We start from the raw sequence: 12,199 nt of genomic DNA on the forward strand, positions 1-12,199 counted from the left end.
ATATATCCCTGCTGCTTGTGTGCGTTATTACCTGTCTCCTTGCTGCAGGGCGAGGTACAGCATTATCACCAGGCAGTATTTCGGAGCCTGTGGTCCTTGATATTCACACAGCACAGAGGGCCACTCTGACAGGCGATAACACAAAGAGGGAAGGTTGTGCAGCAGTAGATTTTCAACCTCCTTCAGATCTGAGGGACAAGCAAGGTGATGAAACAGAAAGGAGAAATGCAATCAATGCTAGAAATGGGAAGAGGAGAAGGTTTGCGATAGAGAGCGAGAAAGCAACAAGAGAAGGTGGAGAGAATGAGAGGAAATGAATGAAGGTGAGAGGTGGTGAAAATAAAACAGAACACAGCAGAAGAGGCCCTGAGGCCAATTTTCCAAACAGGTATTACTCACTAATTTTTTTATTATTATTTTTAAACAACTGAAGGCATGCCAAAGCTGATGTTTATGAAAAAACACTCTTTTACAGGCAAAAACGAGTGAGGCTTGACTGATATCCAAACAAATCCAACTACAACGCCAAAATTCATCATTAAGCAAACATGGAAAAGCTTTAATTAATGTCTTATAATATTATCTGAAAAAACACATTCTGTTGCATAATGTAGAAAAATTAGGATGGATTAAAAAGCCGATAGAATGATGGGTGTGAAATGAAAGGGAGCATAAGAGGGAACATGAAAACGTAAAACATGAAAAAAGGAGTCAGATGAAGATGAAAGACAGAAGGGCTCAAGCAGGAAAGCAGTGTTAGAGAAAGGAGAAGAACGGCACAGGCAAGGCACAGACCCTGATCCATGACTACACAGTGGATATACAGTAAAGCTCCAACAGCATCTGCAGGAAGTGCAACAAAGAAAATAAAGAATGAAATGAGGAAAAAAAAACAAAAAGCACAGGAAAAGCAGAGAGAGAGAGAGAGAGAGAGTGGCAACAGTGAGCTCTATGGTCTGGAGGGTAACTGTAAGTAAGAAAATATACTGTTTACAAAACAGAGGAAAGTAAGAAGGGCTCCAGTTACCAATGCAGCCATCGCCTCCAGGGAAAGAGTCAAAGAGTGAGGAGTGAAGAAGAATAGGGGGTTGTACTGAGTTTAAGAGGGAGGACTGGGACAGAGAGAAATACAGCAAAGGGTAGACAGATGAAGAAGATGAGAAAGGGGACAACAGATGGGAAAGAAAAAAGAAATAGACCCACACAGCAGGCAGCAGTGACACACTGCCTCCTGTTCAGGTCCTAAAGAACAGAAAAGTAATCCGAGACGAGAGGACAAGAGCCTTTTCTTAAACATTCACATGAGATTAGCAGATATCTTAAAAGCACAATCCCGATGACACGCTGTGATGTATCACAGGAGTAATCAGTAATATAAAATCTTAAAAGCACTAATGAGACTGTACACAAAGCAGGACATGACAGACAGGGAAAAAAATCTGCTAAAAACCTGAAAAACAGGAGTTTTTGAACAAGAAAAACATACACTGTAAAATGTGATAGGAAAATTTCAAGATGAGAGGGAAGAAAAATGAGGGAAAGCAAGAGGCTGAAAATGAAATGGAACCTGATAAGGATGATAAAAGGGAGGAAGATGGTGACAGGCAGGAAAAGAAACAAACAGGACTCTCGCTCTGCCAAACTCATTATTCACCATCACACACACACACACACACACACACACACACACACACACACACACACACACAGACACACACATCTCATTACCTCAAAGAAATATTTTACTCCACTCTGGTGTCAGTGTCACACAGACACATCTGCGGGGGACAGCTGCAGTTACCAATGAGCTGCTTTCCTTTGCTCTTTATTTTAGTGGATGCTGCAGTGATGTGAAATAAGGAAGTGTATGGAGTTTGTGCATTTGCTTCCGTGTAATGGAATTAAAAGCAACCACTTGGAACTGGAAATGTTACCTGTGCGGACCTATGTGTCATAAAGCGCGCTGACATTTAAAAGCCTTGGCCTGAGCTCTCTCACATAGGAAATACAATTCAAAGCCAGTTAACACAATCACCGTGTTTATAGTCCGCACACCTGGTTCCCTTCCTTTCATCCTTAACAGAAACCGGAGCTCTTGTTAGTCAACGTGCAAACACTTTCTTTGTTTTTTTCTTAAGCTTGCCTGTTGACTGTCAGACCCTCCTTAAGAACAGAGTTAACTTAACTCAAAAGAACAGGTGAGTCAGATGGAAATGAGACTCTCGCTCGAGTTTTTGATGTTTAAAGTCAACATAAAGACGAAAGAGAGAGAGCGTGAGCCTGAGTGGGCGAGGAAGCAGGCATGTGACAAAGAAAAACTAAAGCAAAACTGCAAAAGAACCTTATTTACTTTTAAAATCCAGCATCATTTTGTCAGTTCATGGCAGCGGTTCTGGGTAAAAAAAATGTATAATGAAGGATTTGATGAAGAAGCACCTGCTGAATGTAATATGAAGTCAGTTTGATTTAGTTTGCCGAGTATGAACTATACCTACATGTATCACGTTAATACAGACAGGCGGTAAATATTTGATTAAGCTGTGAATCGGGAAAAAACAGTTGAAAACCTCAGCTACAGCTAAGACGTGCTTTGGTGACACACTGACCTAGCCTATTCGGATAAACTGCAATGACAGTTCAATATTTCTCAGAAAACTGGCAGCATGACATCACTGCTGAGAGCAAAAACAGGGTTTTTACCCTGACTGCATGTCTCCGTGTGTGGTGCAAACGTGCATGTATTTGCATACCGTGCTGGTGGGAGCCAGAAGGAAGGTCTGACTGGGAGAGAAGACACATACTGAGTTTTTGTAGAAAACCACAGCAAGATGCATTCAGATTTGGGTTCCTGAAAGAGGGAAAAGGCGCTTGAACACACACAAACAAACACACCGAAGGAAAAAAAGATTTTAAAAAAAGAGAGAATGAGGGCACCAGAGACAAACAGTGAACAATTACCGCTCAATGCGCGGTCAATACAGCTAAGAGCTAACTGTAAAACCGAGGACAGGATGTGCTTTGACAAACTTCTCTCAAAGATGAAATGCACAGTGTTTAGTTTCATTACAGCTCAGAGCACAGGGGGTGGGCTTAAGCCTATCAAGTAAACCACATATATGACCACACTAGTATATGAACACAAAAAAAGGCACACTCTAACACGAAGACCCACAAAAGCGCATATTCTTACATGTGAAAAACAAAGCACACACAATGCAAAAGCACACTGTGGACTTTGAAGTAGTAGATCCATCGCTTAGAGACAGACACACTGCTGAGAAGACTGGCTTATTGGAAAAAAAGTAGAGTGATTCAAAAATGACAGATGCCTCGGTCGGTGTTATCTGCCTCATTGCTAAATGTGCTTCGACAGAGAATGATAATAGCAGCTCGGCTCACAGAGCCACCGCGGCTGGATACACACAGTGTAGAGAAACACGCGTGCGCCGCTGCAGTTTTAATTGTCGTGTGTGTCTCTGTGTGTGTGTGTCCTCAGGTTATCCTCTTACAATGTACCTGTTTCCTGCACAGAGGAGGCCTTTGTGTTCCACAGCCAGTCTGTAGAAACCAGAGGACGCTGGAGGGAAGAAGAGGTGAAGAGCAGAATAAATAAACTACTACACAGTGAGAAATGAGGAAGAAGATGAGGATGATAGCAAAAACACCATTTATATAATGCAAACACTGAGGTACATCAAAGCCACTAACAAAAAATGTGACAGTTAGTGTAAACACACACAAAAAAAACCATTCAGCCTAATTCTAAGGAAAACACCGACCCAAAGCTCAGTGTGGTAATGACGAGTTTAGCAATGAATTTAAATGACGAGAAAGAGGAAGAGCAAGAGTAATAGAAGCTCTTTTTTATTTCTAGGCTGTCAAAATTTTCTTCATCTCATCTCATGTGTCACATTTAAAGTCATGTCACCTTACTGCCATGTCCACCCTATCAGAGTAGTAGTATAGCTGATTAGGATCAACTAGGTGAGACTTACCAGTTGTTGTTGGTAATACATCTCAGATTCTACAGGCCTCTGTTACCATCTTAAATGTTACAGTTTATTACAGAACAATTAGAAAAAGACTGAACAAGTATGACTTGTTTGGAAAGGTTTTGCAAACGTTGATCTGAACAAAGAACAAGACTTCAGCTACAATGACAACACCTCATACCAACACTATCAAGCACAGTTTAAGGGTGATCATTTGGGTTTGTTTGTAATCATGGGACCATTGAGTCGACCATCAGCTTCTCTGTATACCAAATTAGTCTAGATTCAAAATCTGAAGTTCTCTGTCTGTCGGGCTGACATCTAAAGTTTGGCCAAAAGTGAGTCACACAACAGGACAATGATCCCACGCACAGCAGAGTCTGCAGCAGAATGTCAAATCCAGACCTCAATCAGAGTGAAATCCTGCGGTTGGAAGGGAGCTGCGCATAAACAAATGAAGCAATGGTCTAAAGAAGAGTGAACCACACTGATGCGAGACACTGATAACGTCACAGAAAAACATTTCTTCAAGATATTGCTGCAAAATGTGGTTCTACAAGCTTCTGAATCACAGGGTGGTTTTTCACAGGACTGCAGGGAGTCCTGACAAAAAAAGGTTTCTTTTAGGTGTAATGTGTGACTGACAGGTTATAACTTGTCATTTTCCAACATGCAGGATTACTGTTTTAAAGCGACATTTTTTCCCCACTCGCACACAATTTTCTCTCAGCCCTGCCTCAGTAGTTTTCAGTGCCTAAATGTAACTAGTGACAGTGAGTAAAAATGAAGGGAATCAGTGAATTAAAAAAGCAAAACAAAGTGAAAAACACATTCAGCTTTCTAACACAGATGCTGCAGGTCTCACACTAGCGAGCCACGGAGACCTCATGTTTAGACACAAGCTGGCTCTAAAAAAATGCATTTTATGAAACACCGGGATGAAAAAGTGCTGGTAAAACACAGGTGCCATCAGTTCATGATGCCCAAACCTTTGCATTTTTTTTTATCTTAAATTAGTTTCCAAGCAACACAAAATAACTTTTAAATTTAATTTAATGAATCACTGAAGACTTATGACAAATTTGCCTTCAGTAAAGGAAAAAAAGGCTATACTGTAAAGCTGTATTTAATATCTTGACCGTTGCAGTGCTTCAGTGAGAGAAAGCACCTCAGACTTATTAGAGAGATGTTTTAATCCCATAAGGGAACTAAATTGCTTTCTTCTTTGTCCATGTGGACCTATGCCACATCTGCAGGAAACTGCTCTGCTTTGATAAGCGCTTCCAGGACAAATACCGAGCTTAGGTTTGTTTATAATGTCACCACATCGGCTTGTCTGGACGCCAGAGGCAACAAGTTCTCTGTCAATTACTGAGTCTCATCGTGCTGACAGCCAATTTTTAAGAGCCTGCATAGTTTTCCCACTACAGCGATATCAAATTTAATTAAGGCATTTAGCCTCACTTTTGATAAATGTAGAATAAAATGTTGATATTACTGTTTCTGGCATCAAACAGTGCAAAAGCCCGATTTTCATTTTGTAAACGTTATCTAACCATATCAAAGGTTCAGTGGCTCGGCGGTGAACACAATATGTTGGTGGTGATGAAATAAAATGAGCTTAATTTCTTTTTATATGATTAGCTGGGAATAAAGCTTTGTGATGAAACTGCTTCTGTTTATTTCATTTAGTAAAACAATTTAAGACTTTAAACAACATTTAAGCAAAGCGTTTAATTGGCCAAGTTGGATTAAACGAACAGGCTTGTTTGGAAATATATTTAGTTTGTATTTTGTATTCCTGTGAAGATCAGACACACGGAGACCTCGAGACTCGTGGTGATGTGGGCTGGCTGTATGTTTCTAGCAATACCACCCGTGATATCTGCAGAGCCAACGATAACAAGACTCAAAGGAGCGGCTAATTTAGAAACATGAGCTGTGAGGGCTCTACAAGCCCTTTCAGCTACTGATATCATGAATCTCACTACACTGTAAATGAGTTCTATCAGCCTCCAGACAAACAAATGTGGTATTTACATTGTGGTGTAGTTAGTGCTGCCATGGTGTGAAAATTAAGTGTGCTTTCCCATTGCACTGTAAAGCCATAAACTGTATGTAAAAGATGGCAGTAGCCTCTGTAACGCCAGCCATTTTTGAAGCATCAAGCTGACGGTGATTTTTTGGAAATGATGTGGTAAGCAAAGGCTAAATCTTCTTCGTCGTACTTTTTGACTCTAATGCTGACCATTATCCGCACAAAATGAACACCACTATGTATTAAAAACACTTTCCAACTAGAGCAGTCACCTCCTGCTGGTGATTAGAAAGAATGCAGGCATATCCAATATTCGCACTGGTCTCCCTTTTCAGATGTGGAAGCTTTTATATACACAGCAAGGTGAAGACATTCACATGAACTGCTCCACTGAACTTTGTGGTAAACTATTGCAGTTCCTGTTCACTTGTGTGTCAATCAAAAATCGTTTGTTTTATTGTCAAAATGTTTTGTTTACATTATCTGTTAACGTCTGTAAATTCACTTTGGCCAGGATCGAAGTGTTCATAAATCAACTGATTATCGTATTAAAGCTAAAATCTAAATGTGCAGGAAACCTGAAGTGAAAGTGATTCACCCTTTTCTGTGAACATTAAAAAAAACCCACAAATCTAATATAAATTATATTATTGGCTATACTAGGAAATTTTCATTAAAGGAGCATTCTTTATAATCTTTATAATCCAGGAAAGTAGCTTTATAATTTAGAACAAGTCTTTTGGTGATCTTACAGTAGCATACATAGTAAAATATTTTATTGTGTCCGTGTCAATAACAATGTATTTTTTAAATATACCAAAGTAACTTACATTTCTCTGCTAACATCTTTATAATTTGTGAATAATCTGTCCTATATACCATTTGTTATCTATACAATAAACCATTACAAGAACAACAGTTTAGGAATAATTCTTATAGATGCTGCAACACACAACCTTGCAGCCTAGACAACATGCAGTCATCTGTTGTTTCAGACAAACTGACACATTTGACACTAGACTACTTTGATATACACAAGAGTTCATTTTTGACTCAGTGTCTGCAATGTGCTGAGGTCCTGTGGCTGCAAAACAAACCCAAATCATCACCCCTCCACCACCGTGCTTCACATTAAGTGTGAGGTGTTCGTGCTGATGTTATTTTGGTTTTTTTGTAGAGCCTGGGATGTGGCTCTTGGTTTCATTTGCAAGCTCTTGAGCGTTGCACAGTTTGACCTCGGGCAAAATTGCTCAGATATCCACTGCCGGAAAGATTGTGCCATTCATACTTGAATGTTCCAGACCAGCAAACTGGCAAAAGCTCTGCTTTTATATAGATACTTGGACTTGCTGTTGATCAGTTAATAAAGCTCAGTTGATTAGCATCAGCTGGTTGCTGCTTATAATTCAAATGGAAGCAGCTATGAGTGCACTTAGTATTTCAAAGTACTGCATAGACTCCTGTGAAAACATTCTTATTCAAGACTAAGATTTACCACAGACAAAAAAAGAATGATACCGTACATCATTCTATCATATCATTTCTTATCATGAAACACCTACTGCTGTTTTGAGTTTATTCAGAACTCACCGAGCTTATTTGCAAAGGCAGGCATGAGAGATGGAAGCAGGGTGAACTGGGAAGATAGGATAGAGTAGAAGTTCTGCAGTATGGGGGCACTGGGTGCACGCTCACACATCCTCTACACACATAGGAATTTACAGACAAAAACAAACCACAAACTGTAAACAATTTTTTCCCGTGTGATTGATTTTTTTAGCCTGAAGAGACCCAACGAAATATAACATAAAAACAATTACCAACACTACAGCAGAGGCACTGATCAATAGGCACGCATGTCCATGTGTACGCAAAGCTAATGTAGACAGAGGTTGTGTGGCTGTGCTTATTAATATAGTCATTTAGAGGAGCCGCCAGACGGTGCATTATAATCAGCATGACCTATTTCTCAGAAAACAGCAGCCGGCAATTGATCATTTCCTCAAGTGTTTGGTTACGACTATGAAAGAGAGACACAGGGTTAAGATGAGAAGATGATTAATGTAAATCTGGGTGTACGTGTGTGTGTGATGGTTTTCAGCTCTCACTATAACAGTGGGTATCCAGACAGCGTCACAGCAGCGGAGCAGGCATTGACACAGAGACTCTAGAGAGTCCTGAGCACCGCTGTGCTTGTATGGAGCTGTAAATGTGTTCTCCTTCAAAACAGGGTCTGATGCACACTCCTCAGCCAGCCTTGAACAGATATCAAACACACACAATAACCTGCCTATAAAAAAATACACAGAGATAGATGCAAAAAATATATCTGTAAACACTCATACCAAGGATTTCATTAAGCTCTTCCATCTGCAGTTTAACAGAAAAGATGTAATTCAGTTACTTCTACGATAGTTATTGATTCAGTCCTATTTTCATCTTCTTCATTTTCACCTTTTTTCATCCATATGAGAAAATCTGACAGACATACTGTAAGAAACTCATAAAACTTTGTAAATGCGTTTATTCAGTGATGCCACTGACTTAACAACGTTCTGACCTGCAGGCAGACTGAAAACAGACCAGGGCCTGGAGCAGAAATCTTTCAGACCTCAAAGCCTGGCTGCTGGGATCTGACCTCTTCATTCTCCCCTGAAAATGAGATGTTAAAAAGGGAGTGCAGAAAAGAGAGAAGAAATGATGCAAAAGTCAGGAAATCACATCAAACAGAAAACCATCATCCTTTACAAGTACTAGTAAATAATGGAACCTCTTCATAAAAACAGACTGAAAGAGACCCCTCTGTTATACAAGAATCACCCACTCACGTGTATATCTCTGGTTGTTACAGCTTGAATATAAGTGCATGCAAACTTGTTGATAGTCACATTAAATACCATTGTTGCAACACTGTTCATTTTTAGCCAGGAATCAGGACTCTTTAAAAAACAGCGGTGACAGACAAAAAAAACGGCATCAAAGAGAGCTCTGTGTCAGTGTAACTTTTGAAAGCACTGATAACCACAGTGGGTGGTGGGGTGGTGGTGACCACTCACTGTAAAACCTGGCACAGATTGACAGACGAGACAGATCTCGTATTTTTCCATTTGCAGATAAAACAAAATCTCACAGAGCTTCGCAGATGAGCGGGGGAGGGCAGCGTTAGGTTGACAAATCTGTTGGTGATGGCCTCTATCAACTTGATTATTGCCTCGTACTGGACTGGTCTGGACTGGTGGTCGAGTCTGAAGAATTCAAACACAAAAGTAAACACTTGATATTATCGGGGGTGGAGTAGGTGGATGGTGCAGGGAAGAACAAGCAAGCGTTGCAGAAGGGCATTGGTGTGGATATCAAGTAGTTCTGTATGTACACCCATGTGTGACCTACACAGAAGTTAAAACAGCTCAAACGATCAATTAAGTGTGTAAGTATGTTTTTACTTTTTTGTGTCATGCTGTGTTGTTGTACATGTCTGCTACTAATGTGTTTACTGTGTGCATAAAGGTCTTAGGCAATGTATCTGTCTGTTTTGTCACTTTATCACTAATAGGTCAGAAAAAATTATACAGAGAATTTGCTTTAAAAGACTCTAAAAGGTTGCGTGTTTCCTCAGGATATAGTTGCACAACCGCCCTTTGGCAAGAAGTAACTCTTTTACATATTTGCAGCATACATGTTTGTGTATACCTGAACAAAGCAGAAGTAACGCTGGCTGCCTGTGTGGCTACCAGCAGGCAGGAAGAGGAGACTCCACCAACCAGGACCTCTGAAACTGCCACAAACCCTGCGCCACTGGGGAACAGACGCACACTTGCAGGTTGTCTGCACATGCACACAAACAGACATGTAAAGCATTACCAGGAAACCTAATAGGGTTTTGCTTGTTGAAGCAAAGAATGAAAAAGGAAGACATTTAAAAATGACACATCACAGTGGATCTGAAAGCTGCAGAGAACTGTGCTAAAAGAAATCAGGAATTTTTCACTGATAGGAAATTTTTGACATGAGAGTCAATAAGAAACCATGAAAAAGCTGACCGTCTACTTTTTCTTTTTGCCTGACCTTATCTATAATTCTTTGTCCTGCTGTGCCAATAGCAGCAGTGACTGTTTGCTGAGTCCCTGCCTCCCTCACTCACACACACACAAACTCTCTTTAAGGGCAGGCACACACAATAAACAAATAGTGCTGACCTATCGGCCTTAGAAAGATCACCAGAGTACATCTCCAAGCTGCAGCATCACAGCTGTGCACTGGCTCACTGTTGCCGCAACATTAGTTACACAGAACATCCTAAATAACACATGCATGCACACTGAAGTGTACACAAACACACAAATTGTCGTGCCACCCCTGCGTCATTTAAGCGAGGTAGCTGCGTGCAGGAGGCAGCACACTCACTTACACTTAGCAGTGAATGCACCGAGACAGCAGGCACTATATTCAAATCTAATTAAACTTCCTAACTGTGCTATTAGTTACATTATGTGCACAATGGCACAATCTGTAATCAAACTAACTTTGTATTGGGGGGCTAGAGGGTTGAAAGCAGACTTGTACCTCAGCTAGTTGCTGTCTTGAAAAGTTCAAGCCTGCAGAGCATGTGTGATAATGGTTCTTGTTAGAGCACTGTATTGATTTTTATTCGCTGTGGATGATCCAACCCAAACCCCGACCTTAATAATAACTGAGTCATGTCGGGTGATTCTATATAAAAATATAGCTTTTATAGCTTTACCATTACAATTCAATGCTTTACTCAAAGCCTTACACGTAACATTAACCTAAACCTAGTCTAAAAAAAACCTCCTCAACCTCCTAAAATGTTGGGTCTCAAACTCAAACTGTTTTTCATAAAGACAGATATACAAGTATACACCCAGACAACACACACAGACACACAGGTGCACACACACACTTTAGCTTGTTCAGCACTTTAAGAGCACCGGCCCTGCTACTTTTTACACTTCTACTCAGCGTAAAGGACAAATTTCCCCCTAAGATTATAAAATCTCTTATCCTCTGTATCTCTGCCATGTGACAGGGGAAATGTTCCATTAAAATTATGTCAACCTTGCAGAAACAAGACTCCTGTTTTTACTGGCTTGAGATATATTTTCATCTCCGAGACAGCAGACAGTTAATTCACATCTAATTAAAGTTTCCAGTCCACCGTATTTAACATGTTTTACAGGAGGTAGCGTCTCCTTGTCGGAGCAGATGGAGCTGCGCGCGATGTTCAGTAAACGAGCAAATGTGTGGTGGAGTAAAATCTTCAGCATAATTGGCTGTGGGGTTTTGGTGAAATGACATACACTATGTAAACTTTACAACCACAACTTACCGCAAACAGACAGATGTGCTGATGGTTTAATAATAATGGAATAACTTTTAAAAACGTTACAAAATACACGCATATCTAGCCACAAGGAACATTTTACAAACGTATATAAGTATTGGGTATTGAATCAGTGGTTTAACAAACATTTGAACACTATATTGCCAAAAGTATTTGCTCGTCTTCCTTCACAAACATGTGATGCAGTCCTATCATTTGCAGCTATAACAGCTTCAACTCTTCTAGGAAGTCTTTTCAACATTTATGGAAATTTTTGATTATTCTTTCAGAATTGCATTTGTGAGATTAAACAATGATGTTGGACGAGAAGCCCTGGCTCAGCTCTACTTAATCACAAAGGTGTTACATCAGGTTGAGATCAAAACTCTGTGCATGACAGTCAAGTACTTCCACACTAAACACGCTCATGTCTTTGCAGACCTTGCTTTTTACACTGGTGCACAGTCATGTTGGAACAGGAAGGGGCCATCCCCAAACTGCTCCCACAAAGTTGGGAGTATGAGGCTGTCCAAAATGTCCTGGTATGTTGAAGCATTAAGAGTTCCTTTTAATGGTACTAAGGCACCGAGCCAAACTCCTGAAAAACAACCCCACACCATAATTCCCCCTCCACCAAACTTTACACTTGGCACAATGCAGTCATATAAGTACCGTTCTCCTAACAAACCTGGTCTTGTCCATCGGATTACCAAATGGAGAAGTGCACTTCATCACTCCTTAGAACACATCTCCAGTGCTCTAGAGTCCAGTGCGTGCTTTATACCACTGCATCTGACCTTAAGCATTGCGCTGCTCAGCCATGGAAAG

The 12,199-nt window shown here is 40.4% G+C and overlaps 1 protein-coding gene across 3 annotated transcripts in view; it reads right to left on the bottom strand.

The window, feature by feature from the left end:
- mei1 (meiotic double-stranded break formation protein 1) overlaps positions 1-12,199 on the bottom strand; it is a 64,183-nt gene that overhangs the window by 28,545 nt on the left and 23,439 nt on the right. For all 3 annotated transcript variants that reach the window (XM_085453565.1, XM_085453564.1, XM_085453563.1), the window contains exons 12-19: positions 9,721-9,855; positions 9,161-9,275; positions 8,591-8,682; positions 8,139-8,286; positions 7,621-7,732; positions 3,517-3,577; positions 2,751-2,848; positions 32-188 (exon numbers count right to left, since the gene is read on the bottom strand). In XM_085453565.1, coding sequence (XP_085309691.1) covers positions 32-188; positions 2,751-2,848; positions 3,517-3,577; positions 7,621-7,732; positions 8,139-8,286; positions 8,591-8,682; positions 9,161-9,275; positions 9,721-9,855 — 918 coding nt within the window. The remainder of the gene's footprint in view (positions 1-31; positions 189-2,750; positions 2,849-3,516; positions 3,578-7,620; positions 7,733-8,138; positions 8,287-8,590; positions 8,683-9,160; positions 9,276-9,720; positions 9,856-12,199) is intronic.

Source organism: Copadichromis virginalis, linkage group LG4 (assembly GCF_057382275.1).
Source record: "Copadichromis virginalis isolate Kocher_CV1m ecotype Utaka linkage group LG4, C_Virginalis_male_GT1.1, whole genome shotgun sequence".
Classification (NCBI taxonomy): Eukaryota; Metazoa; Chordata; class Actinopteri; order Cichliformes; family Cichlidae; genus Copadichromis; species Copadichromis virginalis.